The sequence below is a fragment of the Silurus meridionalis genome, chromosome 9 (assembly GCF_014805685.1).
Source record: "Silurus meridionalis isolate SWU-2019-XX chromosome 9, ASM1480568v1, whole genome shotgun sequence".
Taxonomy (NCBI): Eukaryota; Metazoa; Chordata; class Actinopteri; order Siluriformes; family Siluridae; genus Silurus; species Silurus meridionalis.
In genome coordinates, this window is record NC_060892.1 from 13,453,843 (window position 1) to 13,477,751 (window position 23,909).

Here is a 23,909-nt window from a genome sequence, read left to right on the forward strand (position 1 = left end):
AACTGCCCAGAAGCAGAAGACATTTTCATCTGGACCTGAATGTATCCACATTTCTTGAATTAAACAGAAAATCTGTTTGAGCTAAATCTGTATATCATGACGCACACTGTATATAGTAGAAATGTCTTTGAGAATTAGGACATGATATTTGTCATGCTGCTACTAAGCTGTAATAAAGCACTTAAACATCTTACTAGCTCACAATACATTGGAATCCATTAGTTACTGTTTAGCCAGTAAGGTTTCTAGGCATGGCGCTGAGCAACACACAGGAGTGTCCACTTCCCCAAAGCTCCTGCTAATGGATTTTTGATTAGTCCGTTTCTGTAGAATGAGCATTACTGTCATTATAAAGCATACTTGGCTATAATCGGAGGAGTATACAGCAGGTCCAATACAAACTGGGAGCAAATGCAGCTTGTAATAAAGCCAGAGAGGAACTAAAAACCGGGACTAATCAATGAGGTATAATGAAAAGAAAGAGATTCTGAAGCAATCTACATGATCAGGACATTTTTAAAAAGAAAAGAAAATCATCAACAGCGTCTGCATGTTTACCAGTTACTAAGAGGGCCGAGCTCCGGTTTTTCCCACTAGACCTCTTAACAGGAAGTAATACTGAGAGCATAAAACAATTGCCTCTCTAGGCAGCCGACTAAGCCTAATCAATCAATGTGTGAACGAGAGCCGTGCCTGAGGCTGATGTACGCTGATGCAATCAATGACACCTAATAAAGCAGGAAATATGCAAATCAACCCGAGGATGCTCCGTCTTTCATTTCGGGATCGATACTCTGCTGATGAGGGGCTCTATCTTGAACAATTATCGCAAATGATTTATTGGTTAAGCGTTGCCCTGAGGGGGCAGGGTTTATTATTGTTACTTTCCCTCAGATAATGATGGCTAATAATGCTCAGTTTAACCACGCTATACATAAAAATCTGGATCAGAATAGCCAAAGTCTATGTCCATATACACACACACACACACACACACACACACACACACACACACACACACACACACACACACACACACACACACACACACACACAAGGGTGAATGTTTTTTCCCCACAAATGATCAAAAGGCTTTTAAACACTGCTCATTATATACACCTTGTTTACAGGGTCCTGATAGCCAGGCCCAATTTTGTTATCTAGCTAACTTGTCGAAAAAATCTATCGAAACTGCCATTTCATGTCTCATAAAAGATATTACCCATATTCGAAGAACTAAAGAACTAAATGTCATGCAATTAGTCTCCATCCTTCTGCTAAAACAAGAAGAATCCAATTTAATTCAATAGTATTGCTCTATGAATGATGGAAATCATCACAAAGCAACTATACAGAATTAAAGAGAAATATAGATTTAGTTTTATACGTGTACAGATAATTAGGTTTGACTCTAATGATAGTACTCTGTAAACAGAAGACAACACTGGAAAGAAGTGAAAAGTGAGCACGATTAGTGTCGTTTGCTCAGCAGGGTCCAGTGTCACCAAACAACAGCTGATGCAGACAGGGATAATGTTATTCCAGGAGCTCTGCTATAACCCCAAAACTTGGCTCGCTTGCGAGCTTCCATTAGCTACTTTTGCATGTACATAAACAGAAATAGATCACAAACTCGGTTTCCAATGAAGAAAACTCAAAAGGTCTTCTGTGTGAATAAGAGTTTATAGTAACGGTTTTCTTAACCTACTTTTGAAGTAGTGACTACAAACGGTTTTGAGAAAACTAGAAAAAAAAATACTAACAGAAGCATCATGCAGGAAACATCATAGCAGTATCTCACAATACTTCTGTTACTGTAGTGCATTTACAGTAAAATAAGTGCATACTATTCAAAAAGAAAGTCTTTTACAGAAAGAGGATCTGTGCGTTTTTACTTCTGTGTTTTAAAAGTAGGTGCATAAATGATGGCAGAGATATTTTGGTTTTTTAAGGCTAAAAAGAGGCTAACTCGAACATCAGAATCCAGCCTTACCATATATCCTCTAGAAGCCGGAGCGCCAACGCCACATGTTTTCCCTGAAGTACTTTATTGTGTTGAAAACTCATAGCGCAAATATGTGTACTATTTGGCCATGATTGCAGTCTGAACAGTCAATACTCAGCATCTCAAAATGCTCGAGCGAGGCCTAATGAATCGATTGACATAATCAATCGCTCCACTGCTACTTACATCATATAGTGACAGCAAAATCGAACCCGGCTTTAAAAAAAACATAAAAAAAAAAGAATGATGAGTTTCTCAGAAAGAGGTAACGCTTGATGTTGATCAATCTAAGCTTTACGTTAAAAAAAACCTAAAGAAAGAAAATCCTGCAGCTGCTAGACGAGTAAACGCGACAGGCGTGCAGAACCGAGCTGGATGTGTGTGTAGAATGCTGTCGGGCCATGCCTTTAAGGAGTAATATGTCAGCTCTACTTCACTGCTCCGTGGCTTGCCCAGATAACTGAGCTGCACTGATCAGATTACTCAGCTCGAGCACTTTAAAAAGTCCTGCACTCTTAAGCATATGTTCTGCTCTCACTGCTCTAACAAGAGGAGCTGCTAAGCCAAGCTGATATTCAATCAGAGATGATGCTCGGACAGCTCCAGTCTATTCTGCTGCTCTATCTATCTCTCTGACTGACGCGAACACACACACACACACACACACACACACACACACACACACACACACACACACACACACACACACACACACACACACACACACACACACACAATATACCAAAAACCTCCCTGAATCTGAGTAAACTCTGTATTGTTCAGAAATCGCTGAATACATATATTCATAAACTATATGGACGAACGTATTGGGACACCTGACTTTTCCATCCATATGGAGAAACAAACCTGTTCCAGCATGACGATGTCCCTGTGCACAAAGCCAGCTCTATGAAGATATGGTTCGAGTGGTACATCTTAAGTGGCCTGCAACACTTCTGGGATAAATTTAAATGCAGACTGCACCCCAGACCTCCTCCCCAGCACCTGACTTTACTAACACCCCTGTGGCTGAATGAGCACAAATCTCCACTCGACAGAAAATCTAGTGGAAAATCTTCCCAGAAGAACAGAGGTTATTAATCTAAAAACGTATTATTGGATGTTCGAAAAGCACATGAATCTTAGGGTCGGGTGTCTACAAACTTATGTCCATATCATGTTTTTTATCCGTACTTAAATGAAGCTCAAACGAATGTTGGAGGAAGGAAAAAGGGTATGTTACACTGCCCTATGATGCAGCAAGAGCAGCAGTCTGAAGTCTCACACCCTTACAGCAACATCTTGTTGAAGTCTGTTTGTAAGTGAAATTACCGTAATTTCCGAAATATAAAGCGATATATAAGCCGCACCCACTGAATTTTACAAATATTTTTATTTTGAACATAAATAAGCCGCACCTGCCTACACTGAAACTAATAAACTTTACACAGGCTTTAACGAAAGACACCTTACACGGTGTAACGGGAGAAATATGTTGGCTTCCTTTAGGAGCATAGCAGTATTTTGGGAATAGCATGCCACTGCATTTTTCCGCTTTTACTGCGTGTGTGTAAGACTGAGGAATATGTCATTATTTTCTGATGCTCATTTCTAAGTTTCTTTGACTAAACCTTAATGCTGTTGCCAAGAAAAATAAAAAAGCACAGGAAACCTGTCTGTGCTTATATGATTTCTGTTCCAGCTGGAGTTACAACTCGAGCTCTCCCTTCACCCAGACTCAACGCGTTACAACGGCTTGTATCTAAACAGTAGCCTACCAAGAAAGTCATTGTACACTGCCTTCCTCCTTCCTTTCACAACTATTTCTCTCGGGAGTTTATCTTTTGGCATCAAATGTCTTTTCTCCCGATGCCGTGCAGCTCAGAACACGGGTGTAGTGCGTTTTTTCGTTTCCGTTCGGAAATTTTATTGGTCTAATGTTATGTCGCTCAGTTTTTTGGCTTGAAGTTTGTGAAACCGGGAAAAACCCAGGAAAAATTTAGAAATTAGCCGCTTCATTGTTTAAGCCGCGGGGTTCAAAACGTGGGAAAAAAGTAGCGGCTTATAGTCCGAAAAATACGGTAATGCTTTTTTGATGCATTGATTGCTCAGACACATTTGGGGAACAAAAATCATTGTGTATTTTTTCCCCTCTTTGCTATTAGTATAAAAAGCTTTTTATCTTGCCAAAACAAATATACCAAAACCCTGCTCTTCTAAACCTTTCACAACATGAGGGGAAATACACAACACCTGAAACAGTGAGACTACAAATAGACAAAAAAAAAAAAAATCCTGTGTCCTAATACATTTATACTGAATATTAAGTGCGTTCTAAAAAAAAAAAACCTACCAATAACGGCAAACTGACTACATGCAATAAATTAACGGAACGAACGAGTCATGACCACACAAATAGTCACGAAATCCCATTCCAAACTAAACCTACAAAAATGATTGAAACAGGTGTAAACAACTGCCAATGAGGAAAAAAACACAAACATTGTAGAGCACACATTTAAGGTACAAAAAATAAAAGAATCCCCTGCACTACGGTTAATAAAGTATCAACAATGCAAACACACACATGGTGAGATGTAATACCTTCTCTCAGAATGAGAGGTAAGTACACTTTAAGGCTCTTCTCTGTTCTGGCACCGAGGTGGTGGAATGAACTTCCCCTAGATGTCCGTACAGCAGAGTCCCTGATTATCTTTAAGCGATGACTGAAGACCTACCTCCTCCTGAAATACCTAAATTAGCACTTTCCAAGTCTGTAGAATTCGAGTTATATTTATATTAAGTTTGTAATCTTGCGTACCAGTGTAGATTTATTCATTACTAGAGATTTAAAGCCCTTTTGTACTTCGCTCTGGATAAGGGCGTCTGCTAAATGCCGCAAATGTAAATGTAAATGTAATACGCAATGTATTTAAATAGCATTAAAATAATGAATGTTTATAAAGCTCAATTACTGTTTCACTTTTCATAGTAAAAGCATGTATTTTGGCTGACTATCTTTTTTCTTTATTACACAATATAACGTTTTTTCAACAACCCAGCAGTACAGTGTTGTTAGAAGAAAGAGCCAAATTTTATTTTTGGAAGAAGAAAAAACAACAACAACAAAAAAACCAGTATATTACAATAGAAAGGGGAACATTGTTTACACATCTTTTACATTTTGGGCATTTTAAAAATGTTTCCTCGTATCAGCAGCATTTTGTCTCCTGTTTGATAAAACATCAGTATTACACTGTGGAAATTTGGTTTTAAAACCGTATTTTTTTTTAAGCTTTATGTTTAAACCGTTGTTAGAAAACAGGACACTGCTTTTGACAATCTGTTTTGTTTGATGTGAGCGTCCCACTGCTTAGTTAGTGTCCTAATACCTCTGATTTAACTCTATTTAATTAAAAACAAGCATACAAACAAATGCAAAGCTTTTTATCCTAAAACTGTATGGTTACACAGTTACAAAGCACTAACACTGGGGACTCCCAAAAACAACTACCAAAAACAATGATCTTGGATAAAACTTTGGTCTCTCAACAACCCCTGTGTAACAATAATGTACTTAACACAAGTGCTTGTTTGGTATCATGAAATTGTGAAAAAGTAAACGTTTTACTGAAGGGAGCATAAATATCCAGTAATCCAATAATCCAGTGAGTTAACAAACCTACACTGTATAGACATAAGCTCCCATTTTGCACTTTTTTCCAATTGAAGGGAAAATTTAATGCTACTGCATCCAGAGACATCTTACACAACTGTGTGTCCCAGTGCTTAACCCGAGGTCCAGATTTCAAAAATCAATTCTTTTGTATTAATTAAACCTTGTGCATATTATAGGACGATCAAAATGTATATGGCGAGATATTTTCTAATATTGTCTAAATATTGTCTAATATTGCCACATTTTGACAGCTGAGTACAGATGAGCTACAAACAGTACACTGTAACAAATAAACAAAAGCTCTGGAGAAGCATTTCAGAGCGAAACTTCCTGCAACACTCCGACACAGAGGAGGCATCAATCCAACTAAAAGATGAGGAACTCAACCCAGCACTAATCCCAAGGCAAGACAAATGGTGCTTCCTATTTCATCATGAATCGTGCCGTTCTAGCGGGAAGATAATCATCTGTTCGTGCCGTCGAGAACCAGCAAGAGCTCGAAAACAAACTGCTGCTGCTGTTTTTAATTTGAAATTACTCATAATACACAGTCTTCTTTATATAACTACAAATAAACTCCTATTACACACTACAACAAATCCATGAACTGCCCAACACCGGGACGCGGTCTTGCTGTGCAAGTCGATGGGATTTAGTAGTTAATGAGCAAACTGGAAGAGCAGTTTCGTCCCAAAAACATGCACAAGATTACTAATGAGAAAGAGAGAGAAAAGCGAGAGATCGAGAGAGAGAGAGAGAGAGAGAGAGGGAGAGAGATGCCTGCTTACTAAAAGAAAATATAATGAGTGTTGAAGGAGGCCCTGTTTTCTTACACAGACCTTTTACACTTTGGTGTATAATTTATCCCCCTGGTGCAGTTCACTGAGGCAGGCTTGAGAGATTCTGCCTCATCGAGTGCAGTGCATTATGGGACACGGGCCTAAGACAGAGCTGTACTGCTCTGTACTGCTGACCCAGTTTGAGAGTTTTAAAGGCTTTAAAATGCAGTACAATTTGGTTTTATGTGTTTAAAGAATACATTGATTGATAAATGTGAAATAAATAAGACACACCATGATGTTTAAGGTATGAAGTGTCACAGGGGGGTGCTGTCAGAGGAAAACAATCACTGACAACACAGTGTGACACAAAGCTGAGTTACTATTACCACCCTGATTCCTTTTTCCAATATAGCATGTCCAAGAGCTTTCTGATGATTGAAGTGTGTTTATTGAAGAACTCGTGCATTATGTATTTTAAGTTATAAATGGAAATAAAAGTCCTGAATTTCAGGTTTCACTTGACTGTTCCAATTCACTGACACTGGAGACTTATTCCATAAACACCAAACAAGCATGTCCATAGAGGAAATTACGGAGGAAATTACACGAGTTCACAAAGCAAGCACCAGTTTCACTGGCTCTCTGAGCTCCTGTTCTGTGCACTGAGGTCTGTGTAGCAATATAAATATTCCTGTTTTTAGGCTCAATTGGGCAAAACAGAATGATGGCTATCATAATTGTTCCACCAGATAAGCTTTCCTATTAGAATCAAGCCCTGCACGTCGCTTAACGTCGGAACAAAAGCCTTTGAGCCTCGAGCATAACGAACGTCATTAATCCATCATCCTCCAGGTGTCACATGAGTTCCAGATCCAGTATGCTGATCTTATGATCTTACCCAGTAAATCATTAATATCCATAGAGTTGTGATGAATACTACACAGTGTGACGGTAGAAATTAGATTCGTGATGAATGTGTTTTTCCGCGTTACGCGGTTGCACAAATCTCGCTAGTTTGATTGTCTTCTGCGCTGAATTTTTTTCCCCCTCCTTGTGGGATACTAAATGGACCATTATCGTGTCAGCTGCAGCAGCGCAGATGCATCAATCATCAGGGAGAAAACAAAACTCTGTACCTAAGGGGAATGTTAGCGGTGTTGACCTGCACAGCTCGGAAGGGATAAACCGTTTCCAATTTGCTAACTCAAACACACGTGAGTGACTCGCATGTTCCTAAAAGTCAGATCTTTTACAGCCTGGCTTCATACCAGCAGGTGCCTGAGGAGCCATAATCCATCTCAGCTCTGTCTGACCCAACCCCCATCTCTCGCTCTCTCTAGCTCTCTCCATTTCTCTCTTTTCCTCTCTCTGCAGCTGGCCAGCTTTCCCTGTATTGTTCACAGCCTCAGGGAGGCAAGGCATGGGGGAGGACTGAGGCCCCTAAACTGCCCTCCTTTCCTTCAGCCCAAAGAGGCGACCTGCATTCCTCACGGTTGCTGTCTGAGAATGAAAATGAAGGAAGGAGGAGGGGGAAGGGAGGAAGGGAGGAATGAAGGAACGTTGCCAGCTTTTTCACTCGCACATAAACGAAGGGAGACTTGCTTGATGCCACTCCGGCCTTCAAGCCTGGTATTTAGTGTTGTGTGTGTAGGAGACAGTAAAAATTCCCTTTTTGACTTTATTCTGTTTTCAGATTCCCACTTTTCTCCTTGATGGACTGGATCTTTAATTTTTTTTTTTATTACATGCAAACAAGGACTCGGGGAAAGACAAAGACAAAGAAATTATCCCGATGTCAAGCCAAACGCTGATGACATGCAGCATGCAGAAGAGAGCAAGAGAGTGGGAGGGAGGGAGGGAGGGAGAAAAAAAAACAGATGTAGGCCTATATGTGAGAAAGGGCAGAGACCTTACATCCACCCTGCTCTTGACCAGTGCCTCCCAGCATGACTGCTGCTCACTTACACACTCAACAGTATCTATTACAATAATACTCCACATTCTTGTCAAGGTCACCCTTTAGGATGAGAGGAAGAGAGGAGAAAGAGAAAAAGAGAGGAGAGGAGAACAGGAGGCAGGACGGCAGAGGAAATCCAGATAAGCGTTTAAGAGGCGTGGGGGATTTCTCCTGCTTTAGCCCCCTTGCTTACCAGCACACTTTATCTCACAGCAAATAGAGACACGCTGCAAATCTGCAGGCTTACCGTTTACCAGTGTGTCAACTCAGCAGGATCCTCTTAAACTACAAACACACAATCTACACAAAATAATCCGTTTCAGCACAAAACAAACCCAGTCTAAACAGCAACACTTGCAAACGAAATGCACACATTTGACAAAGTATATATTCACGCGCCAAATCACCTGAAACTCCCGACACGCCTCTGATACCAGTCTAAACTTTCTACACCAAAGATCAAAAGATTTTCCCCCTGTGCTAAAAGCCTCCTTACATTTTTTTGAAATTTTTTTTTTTTTTACCTAAGAAACAGTGATGTCTTTATATTTTACATAAGGGAGCATTGATAGGTTGTTTTATTTCAGATATAATGTTTTATTTTTTGTTTTGAAATGTGATTATATTCTCACACATTCTCCCCTCACGGAAAAAACAAAAAGTCAATTCATGTAGAATAAAACTGTAATTCATAGAAAGAAAGAAATTTTTTTTTAAAGATTATGGATTAGGCCACATCATTTTCCAGGACTAAATATTCTGCTTATTGTTTAAAATGAAAACATTTTTATAATGCATATAATTTTAATAAAAATTTAGTTTTGTGCTTTACAATCATACAACCAAGTACAAAGTGATATATCATGATACACCACATGCAGCTATAAAAATACAATATTGTATGATAAATCTTTTCACATCTGGCTACGTTTAGAATCGTTTTTGCATTAAAAGGTTTAAATGACCAAATAAAATAATGAATCAATATTTACAAGGACTGACAAACTTTCGTGACAAGCCAAACAAGCCGGGTTATTTCGCCTGGAGGTTCGTCTGACGAGGATACAAACCGACAGGCAGTGTAATTTCAATCAATTCAAAAGTCAAACGTATAACAAGCTAAACATGTGACTATGGAAACGGATTCAAGGTGAAGTAACTGCAGCTTGTTCTGTTTAAACAAACATCAATAATGTCAGGTTTTTTTTGTGTGTGAAAGCCAAAAAGAAAAGAAAGAGAGAGAGAGAGAGAGAGAGAGAGAGAGAGAGAGAGAGAGAGAGAGAGAGAGAGAGAAGTTGATGACATTTAAGTAATAACATACGGGAGGGTGCTTATATATAACCTTGTCCCGAAAAGTGTAATTCTCCAGTCCTGATTAATAGCTGTAGTCATTTCATTGTTTATTTACAGTAATGAGAATTATGGATTTATAGCCGCCACAACAAATAAATCCTGACCTTACAGCAGAATACGTAATTAAATAAAAAAAGCTGCTTAATGTTTGTAGCAAATCACCAATAAAAACTCAATATCTAATTAAGAGTCACAAGATATATACAGTATTTTAGATATATACATATCCAATATATAGACAAAAGTATTGGGACACCTGACATTTCCAGCCATAACTGGTTCTTGTCCGTACTGTTACCACAAATCTGGGGGTACACAAATGTAGAAGGACACCTTTGAAAGTGGTAGCGTTACATTTTCTCTTCACTTTAACTAGGAGACCCAAACAGAACCAGGGGTCTAAAAACAAACTACTCACTCTGTACTGGAAATAAGAAGGATTTGTGCATGCAGAAAAACCCTAAAGAATCCATAGCGCTAACATTAGCAGACGTGGCTAGCCGCTAATGCTAGTGCTATCGATTCTTTAGCGATATATATCTAGATTCAATAATCTATCCTGACAATTCCACATATCGAGGGAGTGAATGAATGAAGGATGGAAGAATATCTTTTTAGAAAATATTAAACACACACACACACACACACACACACGTACGGACACACCCCAAATGGGGTCTAACAAATGTCAACTATTTATTTTCTATTTATTTAATTTTATTTAATCCGTTTCATTTGTGTCAATTTGATTAATTACTCAATTTAATCAATATAAAAATGTGTATTGAATTAATTTGATTTATTTGATTTATTTTTTTTTATATTATAAAACATTATTTTATATATCATTTAACCAAGCATGCATTTTATTTGAAATTGTTTTAAAAATGTAAACTGTTGATGTCCACAAATAACAATAAACTGTGTTAATAAAAAACAAGCAATTTTATGTTTAGAATTTCTTCCCCATAACCGTACCGTAATTTAATTGAACCGTGACTGAAAAACCAAGTGCGTACCGAACCGTGAATTTTGTGTACCGTTACACCCCTAATACACACACACACACACACACACACACACACACACACACACACACACACACACGTATGAGGTTATTTCCAAACAAACAACCTTTTGTATTTCTAGCCACCCCTAGCGACCTGCGAACTATTTATAGACGTCATGCGTTTGCTGCTTCCTCTAAACACGGGTGAGCCTCCATGTGGGTGGTACTACCTCCAACAGACACAAACACATGTGAAACGCTAAAGAAAGGAAATGTTTTTTTCCCACTAGTGTGAGAAACTTCTCAAGTTACCAGTGCCAGTTATACTCGTGCACGGCGAGCATTAAAAGCACTGGATTCGAATGAAAGATCCTGATTCTGAGAACCTGACGTAGAAGTATCGTTCCTCCGATCGCACCACAACACCTTCCATCCTGTCTCTACTTTATAAATACAGGCATGTCAGCTTCCATTAAAGGTTTTTTCTATTATGCAGAAGTTGAGATGTGAGAAAATTTCGATCTACATCTGTCTACAACACTGGCTCCTCTCCCTTACACCTGATCCTCACTACCGCGGCATCTTCACAATTTTATTGTGAACATAAAAAAAAGCCTTAGAAACTCATCAGAGTGAGAGCTATTTTAAAGGCCACATCTGTCGGCTACACACCAAGCCTGCGATTGCTAGCCAGTTAATTTCACCGGACCACCCAGTAGCACGCATCACCCCCTTGGTGAACCTTTAACGAAGCATGGATTTGTTTAGGATATACTTTTCCTAAAGTAATAAGCTTTCAAACCAGACTAATAAATGATCCACACGTAATAAAGAGTATTAGCGTGTCGGTCCTTAAGGGGCGTCGTGTTTCTCTTTTTTTCCCCCCTTGCTTCGTTCTATTCTGCAGCTTAAGCCCCCTTTGAAAAGGCTTTGTAGGATGAATTAAAGAGGCCGGGGCGTTCAGAGAGCCGGAGAAGGAGAGGGCGGTGCCGAGCATAAGGGTCTGCTTGATGAGTATTATCATAGGAAATATAATCCTTTCATCCAGCTCTGTAAAGCTTTGTGCAGCAATGAAAGTCTGATCACACATCACTTTGGGCATAAGATCAACCACGGCTGAGCATCAGTCAAGTTATTTAAAAAAAAATAATAAGAATAAAAATTACATAAGGATGTATATTTTCTATACATCTTTTTTTTCTATTATTTAAATGAGTGAACTACTAATCATAAATACTACAATTTACCTTAATTGGAGGACAAAAAGTAGCACCGATTTGTCTTCATGAGAACTTCATGAGCCATGAGCTCAAGACTAAAAATTGAATTAAAGTGAAAAAAAAATATACGAGATTTTCCCCGATACACAATAAGGTTTTCTGACCAGCAAAACAGCAGTGTTTCATTTAGACGGGGAAAAAGACACTTAATACAAAAACTTATTTTTTATAAAAAAATTTTTAAAAAAAGTTAAAAATAAATACAGAATATATTTACTCAACTGAAGATCTAAGCGATTAGAACATTTTTTTTAAAATAAATAATACTTTACTAATAAAGTGAAATTATTGCTAAAAATGTGTCATGACTGAACAATTTACAAATTACAGGGTCAGATGTTCAGAATAAAACTGGGCAGAGAAGCTAAAAATCAGTCTTTGGAGCGAATTAGTCAAGGACCATCAAGGAAGCACAGGGAAAACCAAATGAGCTGAAAGCTGAAAGCATTAACGCGACTGGTTTTAAAATGTCTCTCTTTATTTTGACTCTAATGTAAGAAAGAAAGTCTGAAATCAGGAACACGTTTCATATTCACATCTGATCAGTCACTATGACCCCGTCTGAGTAGCGTGTCCTATCAGAGAAGTGCTGAGTAAGCTTTCTGCCATGTTCCGTCTGTCCCACCAGTAGAACTCGTGTGTATCCTCTAAGCTCGTCCTTTTGTGCTCTGGAAGCCACAAGCAGGAACTAAACGCCTTTTTCCCCACGACCGGAGAAATCTTCCACAATACCGTCTAATCTTCTTAAAGCAATCTTTCCTGCGACACTAACCTCATTAGGGAAAGAGTAATTCAATCCACTGCACAAAGATGTCAAACACAGCAGCAGACTTGTTAACCTTCAGGTCTTTTCACTGCTTAGTCATTTCAAAGAGAAGAGAAAAAGGGAAGGGAAATGGGGAGAAAAAAAGGAAAGAGATCCAGAAGAAGACTGAAAAGTTCCTTTAGCAAAAATGAGCCAGTCTATAAATCACTGTGTCTGATCTAAAGGTCAAAACGGAAGCTGATCAAATGAATGGAAAATAAACCTCGGTGTCCGAGAGTTGTGAGATATGAAAGGCTAAGAACTGCCTGAAGCTCAATCACATGGCTGAGAGATCTCAGATACTTAAAAATACTTGAAAGTTGTATATAAATGTTGCTCGAGCTCATATCTGGGTTGTGGGACGTGATAAGTACAGTGTGTGCAAAAAACAGACTGATCAGTGTTCTTTCAACTGTACGTCCATGCTGGAGAGCATCAACATGTCAAGCGTAGAGGAGTACGAATACCAGCAGGGTGATAGAAAAAAAAGAAAAAGAAAGACAGACAGACAGAAAGAAAGACAGCAAGGTGAAAGCATGGTGAAAAAGAAAGACAGACAGACAGAAAGAAAGACAGCAAGGTGAAAGCATGGTGAAAAAGAAAGACAGACAGACAGAAAGACAGACAGACAGACAGCATGATAAAAGAAAAAAAGAAAAATAAAGACAGAAAGAATAAAAACAGAAAGAAAGAAAGACAGTCAGAAAGAAAAAAGAAAGAAAGCATGGTAAAATGGAAAGAAAGAAAGCAAGACTACATGGTAAAAAAGGAAAAGAAAGACAGAAAGAAAGAAAGACAGACAGACAGAAAGAAAGACAGACAGACAGACAGAAAGAAAGATAAAAGAAAGAAAGATAAAAGAAAGGTAAAAGAAAGAAAGACTGCATGGTAAAAGAAAAAGGAAAAGAAAGACAAAGAAAGAAAGACTGCATGGTAAAAGAAAAAAAGGAAAAGAAAGACAAAGAAAGAAAGACTGCATGGTAAAAGAAAAAAGGAAAAGAAAGACAAAGAAAGAAAGACAGAAAGAAAAAAGAAAGAAAGCATGGTAAAAGAAAAAAAGGAAAAGAAAGAAAGAAAGACTGCATGGTAAAAGGAAAAAAACAAAGACAGAAAGAAAGACAGACAGAAAGAAAAAAGAAAGAAAGCATGGTAAAATGGAAAGAAAGAAAGCAAGACTACATGGTAAAAAAGGAAAAGAAAGACAGAAAGAAAGAAAGACAGACAGACAGAAAGAAAGACAGACAGAAAGAAAGATAAAAGAAAGAAAGATAAAAGAAAGGTAAAAGAAAGAAAGAAAGACTGCATGGTAAAAGAAAAAAGGAAAAGAAAGACAAAGAAAGAAAGACTGCATGGTAAAAGAAAAAGGAAAAGAAAGACAAAGAAAGAAAGACTGCATGGTAAAAGAAAAGAGGAAAAGAAAGACAAAGAAAGAAAGACAGAAAGAAAAAAGAAAGCATGGTAAAAGAAAAAAGGAAAAGAAAGAAAGAAAGACTGCATGGTAAAAGGAAAAAAACAAAGACAGAAAGAAAGACAGACAGACAGACAGACAGAAAGCATGGTAAAAGCAAGAAAGAAAGAAAGAAAGAAAGAAAGACAGAAAGAAAGACAGCATAGTAAAAGAAAAATAGGAAAAGAAAGACAAAGAAAGAAAGAAAGAAAAAAGAAAGAAAGAAAAAAAGAAAGACAGCATAGTAAAAGAAAAAAAGGAAAAAGAAAGACAAAGAAAGAAAGAAAGTCAGTCAATAATAGAACTGTACATTTTCAGATGGTCATATGAATCTGGAATCAAATGGAATCACAAATGAAATCAGGGCCTCCATTTGTGTTTCCTTTCCTCATTATCTAAACAGCTCCATACACCTCCACAGCTCCACAACCATGTTAGAAACTTTCAAGCAACATCAATCACCAGTGGCCACAATATACCCCATCAGCTGTTACTATAGAAATGGTGTGCCAATAGAAATCCCCTCTGTCCTCCGAAAAACTAATCGGTGTATTCCGAAGAATCAGATTTGAGAATTCAAAAGCGCCGCCTAAGACAAAATTAGAAACATCTGCACATCTGTATTCCAACTCTTCCAAATGCGTACTGTAATAACACGACTTCAAAAGACTTTGAAAGCACGAAGGTTTAAGATAATTATAAAAACGCAAACTTTCTCACCCTGGTAGAATAAAACCGAGTGTAAGACTTCTGTTAAATCTCTGTTGATTTAAAGGTCATTATCTGCTGCCTGAAAAGAGACGCCGTGAAACGGGATCTGCATTAGTTAAGCCGTGTTACCGCACACAATAGCACAATGTCTAAACACAACACCGTTTCCATGACGACAGGACATTTGTGCCTTTTCGCAAATATTTACAGGGTTTATTTTAAATTTCTAAGAGATTGGATTTCTCTAAAACTGCACAAACAACCTGACCTGAAGACACAATGCGGGTTACGGAATGTAAACAATAGAGGTGTGGCGTTATGGGAAAATGATATGACAGTGTGGCGTGATGAAGCCCACACGTTCCTCTTACTACCATGGAGGTGATTAATGTCCTCGAACAGAATATCCAGAATGTTCTATCCATCATAACAACATAACAGCTCATGCTTTTTATTCTGTTATAGTTACATTTCTCAGTGTGGCCAATTTATCACTTCTGTTACAGCAGCTATGACCAGTAATTCCTTTACCAGCATCCTGTTATGTTCACTCAAAATAACACAAAAAAAAAACAGTTACTGAGAACTCAATGTCCACTGTCCTGACACTGGAGACGCCTTCCATAAATGTAGCCTCGGTGATACTTTTTATTTGTTAACCAACAACAATTTTTATTCTATATATTATTATCATTCGTGCCATGTCAAAGCTACAAGTCCCCAAATATGCTGTTGCTATAGAAACATCAAGTATATTTTATATATACATTTCAACTCTGTCGACTCTTTCAGAAACCTACCAATCAGAAGCCTTAATACATTTTATTTATTAATACATCACAAATCCATTGTAATACTGCAAGACAAAGCAATCGTATTGAACTGCCCGCTTTATGTCTTGTGTGGATTAAGAACAGCACCCGGGTGAGATGAGGCTTGGGGCTGTGGAGTGTCACCTCAGTGCATTCCTAAAGACTGACTCTGTGAAGATTGCTCCTGAGGCAGTGAGAGTAGGCCATGCTGAGGAATTTCAAATGGTGCATGCTGAAAAAACTGAAACTCAAATCTCTTACCACAGAGTCTAAACCGCTATTTCTCTAGAAAGAAAGTGATTAATCAAAAGGAAACTCTTTATTTCCCTTCTGCTCAACACCACCTACCCACACACACACACACACACACACACACACACACACACACACACACACACACAAACTTCTGCTACAGTCACTATTGATTTGTTTCGGGTATTTTCCCCCAACAGTAAAAGCAACCTACAATAGAATTCAGATTTTCTCAAATCTAATAGTTCAAACGAGTTGTAAACTGGAACGATGCTGTAACCTGATAAACACAAAAGATCAATTTAGAAAAAAAGGGTTGGTTGTGAAAAGGGCTGCAACAACTAATCGATAAAATCGATGATAATCGATTAAAAAATTCCTTGTCAACGAATGCCGTTATCGATTATTTGGGATGCTCGTATTACGGCTGTGCGTGACGGCGGACATTACAGGCTCATCCGGCAGCAAGAAAAAGAGTCCCAAGTCATCCAAGGCAGCGGAGCATTTTATATATTAAACGCGACAAAGAAAACCGTATCTGGATGTTCTGCAAAGCCGAGCTTGTGTGGCATGTGTGGAAGTGATGCATGTTCCATTCTCCTTTTACAGCATTTGTCTGCTACAACAGTAACTTATCGGTTTTTAAACATGACATACTGCTGCTTTACTGCGTTCAAATGCTTGTTTTTATTGTTTGTATATTTAATTTATGCATATATCATTTAATGAGTATACACAATCAAATAATTATATATTCTAGATGCTTACATCTTGACAAATAAACAGAACATCTGAATCTCTTACAAATATTGTCATAATTGTCATTATATTTTATATAATTGTCATTATATTTTATATAGGTTTTTAAAGCATGATTGTCAACTTGCCTTCTGCAAAATACAATACAAATGTTGATTTACACAAATTGCATAACTTGATATGTTGCAAAACAACTGATTGAAAATATATTTAATATCCGATTAATCGAAGGGTGTGTGTGTGTGTGTGTGTGTCCCCGAAGGGAGGGGGGTGGAATACGATTTATCGATTTTGTAAATGATCGCTAGCCGTAGCCCTATTGTAAATATTGTTTAGTCACCTTGGTGTTCACTAGCAAGGTTTTTAATTAGATGGCTGCGAGTGTTAACTTTTCTGAATACGAAGCATAATAACAAATTAAAACCCTGCAGCACAGATTTAAAACTTTCCTAATACATCCAAGAGAATTTCCTCCTCATTATCCAGCCAGCAAAATTCTACAATGATAAGAAAAATGAACCAATGGTTTGACCCAATGCAGAACTAATGTTTCTATAGCAAACCTAATTATTTTCCTGGCAGCACCTCCCTCAAGTGTTTAACTGCTCTGATTGCACAATGAGCTGCCAACGATCACGTCACGCTTTTTAACCATTTTTGGTTCTGTAGTGGAACATCCATTAGACAAGTTAATACCTCCTGTTGTATTCGTTATAAACGCAACAAAAAAAAAAAAAAAAAAAGACTCGACCCTGACCCAATCTCTATTTATTCTTACTATAAAAAAGAATCCACAAATGGTCATGCAACCAAAAATTCAAAAAGCACAAAGCAGTCAGTCTTAAAGGCAGAAGCAGAAACCTCATCGACGACTTTAGTTTGTACACGACAAACACCTCGCTGGTTTTAAGCCCAGCCAAGGAAAAACATTTGAAGTTTACAATGTCCATCAATAAAAGCATAGCTGATACGGATTTGCATGTTCTTTTTGAGGCACAGATTTCTTTTTTTTTTTTCTTCACCACAAGCAAAAACAACTTTCGGTTCTGGTGTGAAATCAGCCAGGGGAAATCCTTTCAACCGTCCATGATGATATCTACAAGACCTTTCGCTTGAATTATTACACACTTTATGATTCATAGACTTTGTTGTGTGTTTTTTTTCTTCTTCTCAAGGCATCACAGACCCTGGGCTCTGGCACAGGGGGGAGGAGGAGGCAGATGACTCGCACACAGATGGCAAATGTTGTTCAATTACCGCTGAGATAGCATGCGGTACGAAAAAAACGCTTGAACTTTTCACACGTTTTCATGTTTCACACTGCCACAATTTGAGGATTTTCCCTTCACGTTATTTCGAACAAATTCCTGTCTGTTATCTACTCTCTGTCTCGTGCCAGATTTCTTTCAGCCTAAAGCCTTTCCTCTGGCCCAAAGCCCTCCCCCCTCATCTCTCCTGAAGTGCTTCCAACCCCTCACCCCACACCCAGAGGAAAAATAAAACCCCTCTCCCATCTTATTATTAACCCAATGACCGGACCGACTGGACCTCCATCCGATTTCTATTTAAAGAACCTGTAGCAACTTGAGGCAGTTCAACAGATCTTTCATTTATCAGGCTTTTGTTTGTTTATCTCCCCCTTCGCTGTTTTCTTCCCTTAAGCTTTCTCGCTGTTTGCCCTGAAAGGTGAAATGAGGCATGCTGGAAATCCGGTGGCCAACAATAGGAGACAGCAGAAGCCCCCCCTCCCCTCTCTCCCTCTATATCTCCCTCTCTCTCTCCCCAAGCTTTTCAGGAGCTGAATTAGCAGTGTAAGCTTAGACCCCCCCATAGTCAACAACCCCTCATCCTCACCATACAAAGCTAAAAAAAAATGCTGAGAAAAGGGATTCGGTTTCCAGATCTGTGATGGTTTTTAAACCAGTGTACAATTTATCCACTCAAAAATGATTTGGAGGACCGCTGAAGAGAAGCCTGTGTGTGCATATATGTAAAACAGCTCAATTATTACTACAAATCTTTGTCAGACTGCGTGATTGAGGCGTGTGGGCACGTTGTGCACTTCAGGGAGCTGGAATGCAGGTTGAAGAGTCACTGGAGGTCAGCTGCAGAAACATGTTTTAAAATGGCAGCGTAATCGCATGACTCACGAGCCACAAACTCGAACGTGGTCTTGGCTCCACTTTGATAGATTAAAACGTGTGAAATCAGTGTGGTGGCATTTTCCATTAGGAGACATTTACTTCTATCTTTGGAAGGAGCCTCCAGTTTCGGAGTTTTGTAGCAATCCGAGGAAATGACCTATGAGCAGGAAAAGGCTGAGGACAAACTGTATTTTTCTTATTATTATTTGAAAAGCTGTGAAGAGCTGTTCTACAGCAAATGAAAAGTATGATGCGTCTTTTTTTGTGGTATAAGTAATATAAAAACACTACTCCTGACAGCTCTATTGGAATTGATAATATTTCTCAAATCATTTATTTCTTTAATATCAAAATCAAGCCATTCTAATGTGGCATATGACAAATTCTTATTTAATGGGCATGACCAATAGAATTACCCCATCATGACTTTCTGACCCAGTGCCATTCTTATAGCAATAAAAATCTAATTACACATAACTCACATACACGGCTATTTAATAACACTGCATAGGAACATAAAACCCATTTTAGTAGTTCAGCATTTTCTCCCACAGGAAACAGCTGTGTAGAAGTGTTTTGCCAATACAGTGAGCCACTTACTACATTGTAAAGACTTTGGGGAGGATAAGAAAAAAAAAAGGAACAAAACTGTGCAAAAAAAAAAAAAACTAAACCAGGAGCTGGAACAAAAATTTGGTTGCATCAAATCTGTGCCTTATGTATCAGATTGTTTTTTTTATCGTTTCTTTTTAAAAGAAACTCATACTGCATCACATTAACTAGTATCAGCAAATATCAAACTGTTGCATTACATTGTAATTTCTCAATACAGATTCGATCCTTATGAATTAAAATTTCTCAGCAATAGTGGAATTATTAAATAGAACAACTGCCTTTTGAATTAAAACCATATTAGCAGATTGACGCTTCTCAAACTCAGCTCGTTGCCATAAACGGTGAACATGTTCCTATTGATCATCACAGATCGCATAACTATATAGCAAATTATGATCACTAGCACTAATTAAATGAAAGCCTATTTTGTCTTTCACTAATGAGCAGCACATGGAGCATGAACATTACTCATTACTCATTTTCTACATGGATAGGATCCTTAGCATGGACTAATCTGTGCTCCAATCTTAAAACAGGAAACGGTATGATCAGTCAAAATGGTATTAGCCCAAATCCCAGTGCTGCCACTACAGGGCCTGTGAGCAGGGCCCTTAACTTTAACTGCTCAGTTGTAGAAATGAGATAATAGTTAGTTGCTCTGGACGCTTGCTGTCTGCCAAACGCTATAAATGCAATTGTAATTAGTGCTAGCTAGGTTTGGACTTTGGATCGGAAGCTCACGAGTTCAAATACCAACAACGCCGAGCAGTACAAGCAAGGACCTTAACCTTTAACTGCTTTTTTTTTTTTTTATTCAATTAAGTTGATCTCAATAAGAGCGTGTGCCAAACACCATATATGCAAATGTTACAGTATAGTAAAAAGAAAAGTGAATCCTCAAAGCCGGGAAATATTCATAGCCGACATTTTAATCTAGTTCTCAAATGTTCTCATGCTCAGCAGCACATCCTGGCTTTCATACTCTAGGTCATTAAATATCGAAAACTTTGCCTTAGGCATACATTAGTACAATATTTTAGTGACCCATTTATAGCTTTCAGTCAGATTTCCAGGCAACCAAAGCCGTGCACTAGCTGGAGTTCCACCTGAGCCCCTGTTCCCATCAGATCAGCCATTTTCTAAATAAATCCAGAACTTGACAACAAACGCTTACCTTTTCGTTTTTCACTTTCTTTAAGACTCGACACTCGCCGTTATCCATGTCTTCGGGTTCTGATTTAATAGACAACGGTACTATTCCTACAGATTCCAATGCATTATTTCCATGTGGCTCAGTCACGGCCATGTCCACATTCTGCGCACTGTCAAAGGAGGCGCTACGCGTATTGTTCCCAAGTGCTTGAGCGTTAGCAGCTACCTCCTTCTCGATAGCGACCACGGCTACCGCTCCTTCGCTTTTCTCCTTCTTGTTTTTCCCGCTCGATACCTCCTTGTCCTTTTTACTATTTGGTACATTGCGGGCCGTTTTCCCGCCCTTCTCCATGCCTTTCCCAGGCGTGGCGTTCCCAGCACCTCCCGAGCTACCTGTCGTACCAGTAACCTCCACCTGGGTTCGCCCTTGGTGCTCTTTTTTCATGGCGTCCCCTGCTGGAGACTTGGTACTATTGTCCTTGGAGTTCTTGTTGCGCTTCGATTTTGATTTGCTCTCTTTGCCTTGAGGGGCCCCGACAGGGCTCACAAACTTGATATTGTCGGGCAGGGCAGCGACAGCACTGGGCGGAGCAGCCATTCCCCCTGCTTCCTTGGAGCCAGACATCTCGAGTTTGTCCTTCTCTAAGTCAGCTTCGAGGTCGATGATCAGATTGCCGACACCAATGTCCCACTCATCACCGCTGTCGTAAGGGTCCACCGCATTCGAGTCCACACCTTTCCCGCCTGCAGTGCCACCACTTAGGGACATTTTAGTGCCAGCTCCCCGAGTCTGTCACTGTAATGTCTGATTGCTCAGACTTCCAGGCGGTGGGGAGGAGGGAAAGCAGAGGCCTCAACGTATCGATACCAATTTCCCAAACACCCACATCTTGCCCTAAAGGGGAAAAAGAGTTACAAAAAGAAAACAGGATTAGCTTATACTGAGAATCAAATAAGAAAAGAACCTGTGAACCGCTACTGCTAGTCTTTACTTAAAAGATTGTGTGTAGAATTTGTTTGTAGGCCACAACAAACTAATTCTGTGTTCACAGTGCACACTAAACTCATTAGAAAGCAAAGCTATTACAGAGCAATAAAAGAGCACCTCCAAACCATTCCAAGTGCTAAATCTTCCAATAATTCAGCTTAGCTACTGCATCAGATTCAACGATCATCCATTAAGACCATTTTTATAGGGTGCCATTGCATTTGTTCTAGCTTTGTATACATGCATTTTTGTTGCTAATAGTTAAAAGCGATGCTCATGATAACATAAAAAAAAAAAAGAAAGCAAAATAAAACAAATATTTTAAATCGCTAAAATCATACTATGCACCATGTTAAACTTATTGGTGAGATCTCACTTTATTGTATCACGATATAATATTTTTGGTCGCATTAACCAGCCCTGTGAGGAGACGGTCTTATTTTTCAAAATGTTCACCAAATTCACACAGAAGCTACTTAATCCTAAATGCATGAAAAACCAACTGAGGCATTCATGGGGTTTGTGCGATTCCAAGTCGATCGACTAACATTCTTTCGGCTTCTACCATTAGGGGTCGCCACAGCGGACCATCCGCATGTTTGATTTAGCATGTTTTTATGCTGGATGCAACCCTCCCCATTTATCCGGGCTTGGGACCGGCACTGAAAGTGGCTGGGGATGGTTTCCATGACCGGAGATCGAACCCGGGCCGCAGCGGTGAGAGCGCCGCATCCTAACCACTAGACCACCAGGGGACTTCAAGCCGATCGACTAAAGTACGAATAAATTCCGCAAATTTACCGCACAATCGTAGGATACAAACGTTCATCGGAACCCATTTATCGCGAGTATTTTAAGCGTGATGAGGTTGGTCCAGTGTGATAAATGAGATCCATCTATCTCGGAGTAAAACTGACTGCGCTGTATGAGAACGAGATTAACGAAGAAGAAAAAAAAAACAGGAAAATCAAGTTACAATTAGCACAAAGCCGTAGAGGGACGGGGCTGTTAAATCCGAGGCTTAGTCAAAGCGCGATGCCCGTAAACTAATTGAAGCGGCCGTGCTCCTTTTCACAGGCCACTAAGCTCGGAGAGGCTTAGCAGTCTAAAGCTTGAAAGGCTGACCCTAGTGGAAGGAGCGCGCCCTTTGACCCCAACTCATTGTAAATAATTAACACTGACGTCTACAGCATCTGTCCCGAGGAGATTGTAAAGACAGATAAGGACAATTTGGCAGGGGTGGGGGGGAGGGGGTGTTGACAGCACGCGCGTTAAAGCAAGTTATTTGATTAATAGAAATGTACATCCAGGTTTAATTAAAGTGCTGTTATGTTCTGAAACAGCACTGGGACATACGCTTCGGCTCACGCGCTTAACAGCTTGGATACATTACACTCTTTCATGTCTTTTGATCTTTACTACATAACATCCATCAGCTCAGATGGCAGGCGAGGAGCGTGAAAGTCATCATTTATCACTTGCGATGTCATCACATACAGCTGTGCATTCGCATTCATGGTGAACAACTCGTCTCGAGGAACGTTCCCTCTTACCACGCGCCGCTTCGTTATTTTCTCGATCTAGTGGCTAGCGATGTTCTTATGAGGCCGTGAACGTCGGCGCATCCACGATTGACGAGAGCGTCGTTTGTGGTTTTGAAAGGGGGGTGAAAAGGAAGGTGGTGTAGCTCGACTTACAGTGTACACATCAAGTCATCAAAGAGAACACAAAACAAACACAGGTTCCAAGTCAACTGTTTCCGCCAAACGTATAACTATTTGTACAACATAAAAACAATGTGTGTTAATTAAATTCACGTTTTTTTTTTTTTTGAGCAATCAAATTAGAGATTTGGCAGGATGGACATGCAAACCAATGAATTGTTTAAGAAATATTGTTGCACCCCTCTGCACTCAGACCACCAGATGTTAACTTTCAGAGGAAGAGAAACAAAAATGAAAAACTAAACTTAGTCTTATTCAAAGTGATAAAAATCCTACAACTTGATAAACTCCAATTGTCGAGATGTCTATCAGCAATGTGTGATACTATCATCCAAATCATCCTGAGCACAAGTGTGTGCCTGGCTGGAATCAACAAAAGAAAATCCTCCATTATCTGTGTTACTCTTTATCTCCATGTGATGTTGCATTACTGCC

General features: G+C 39.1%; 1 protein-coding gene across 2 annotated transcripts in view; it reads right to left on the reverse strand.

Annotated features, from left to right (window-relative positions):
* Positions 1-23,909, reverse strand: part of LOC124390848 (zinc finger protein 609-like) — a 50,992-nt gene that overhangs the window by 17,976 nt on the left and 9,107 nt on the right. For both annotated transcript variants that reach the window (XM_046856915.1, XM_046856916.1), the window contains exon 2: positions 20,785-21,657. In XM_046856915.1, the coding sequence (XP_046712871.1) occupies positions 20,785-21,531 (747 nt within the window). In that variant the 5' untranslated portion in view covers positions 21,532-21,657. The remainder of the gene's footprint in view (positions 1-20,784; positions 21,658-23,909) is intronic.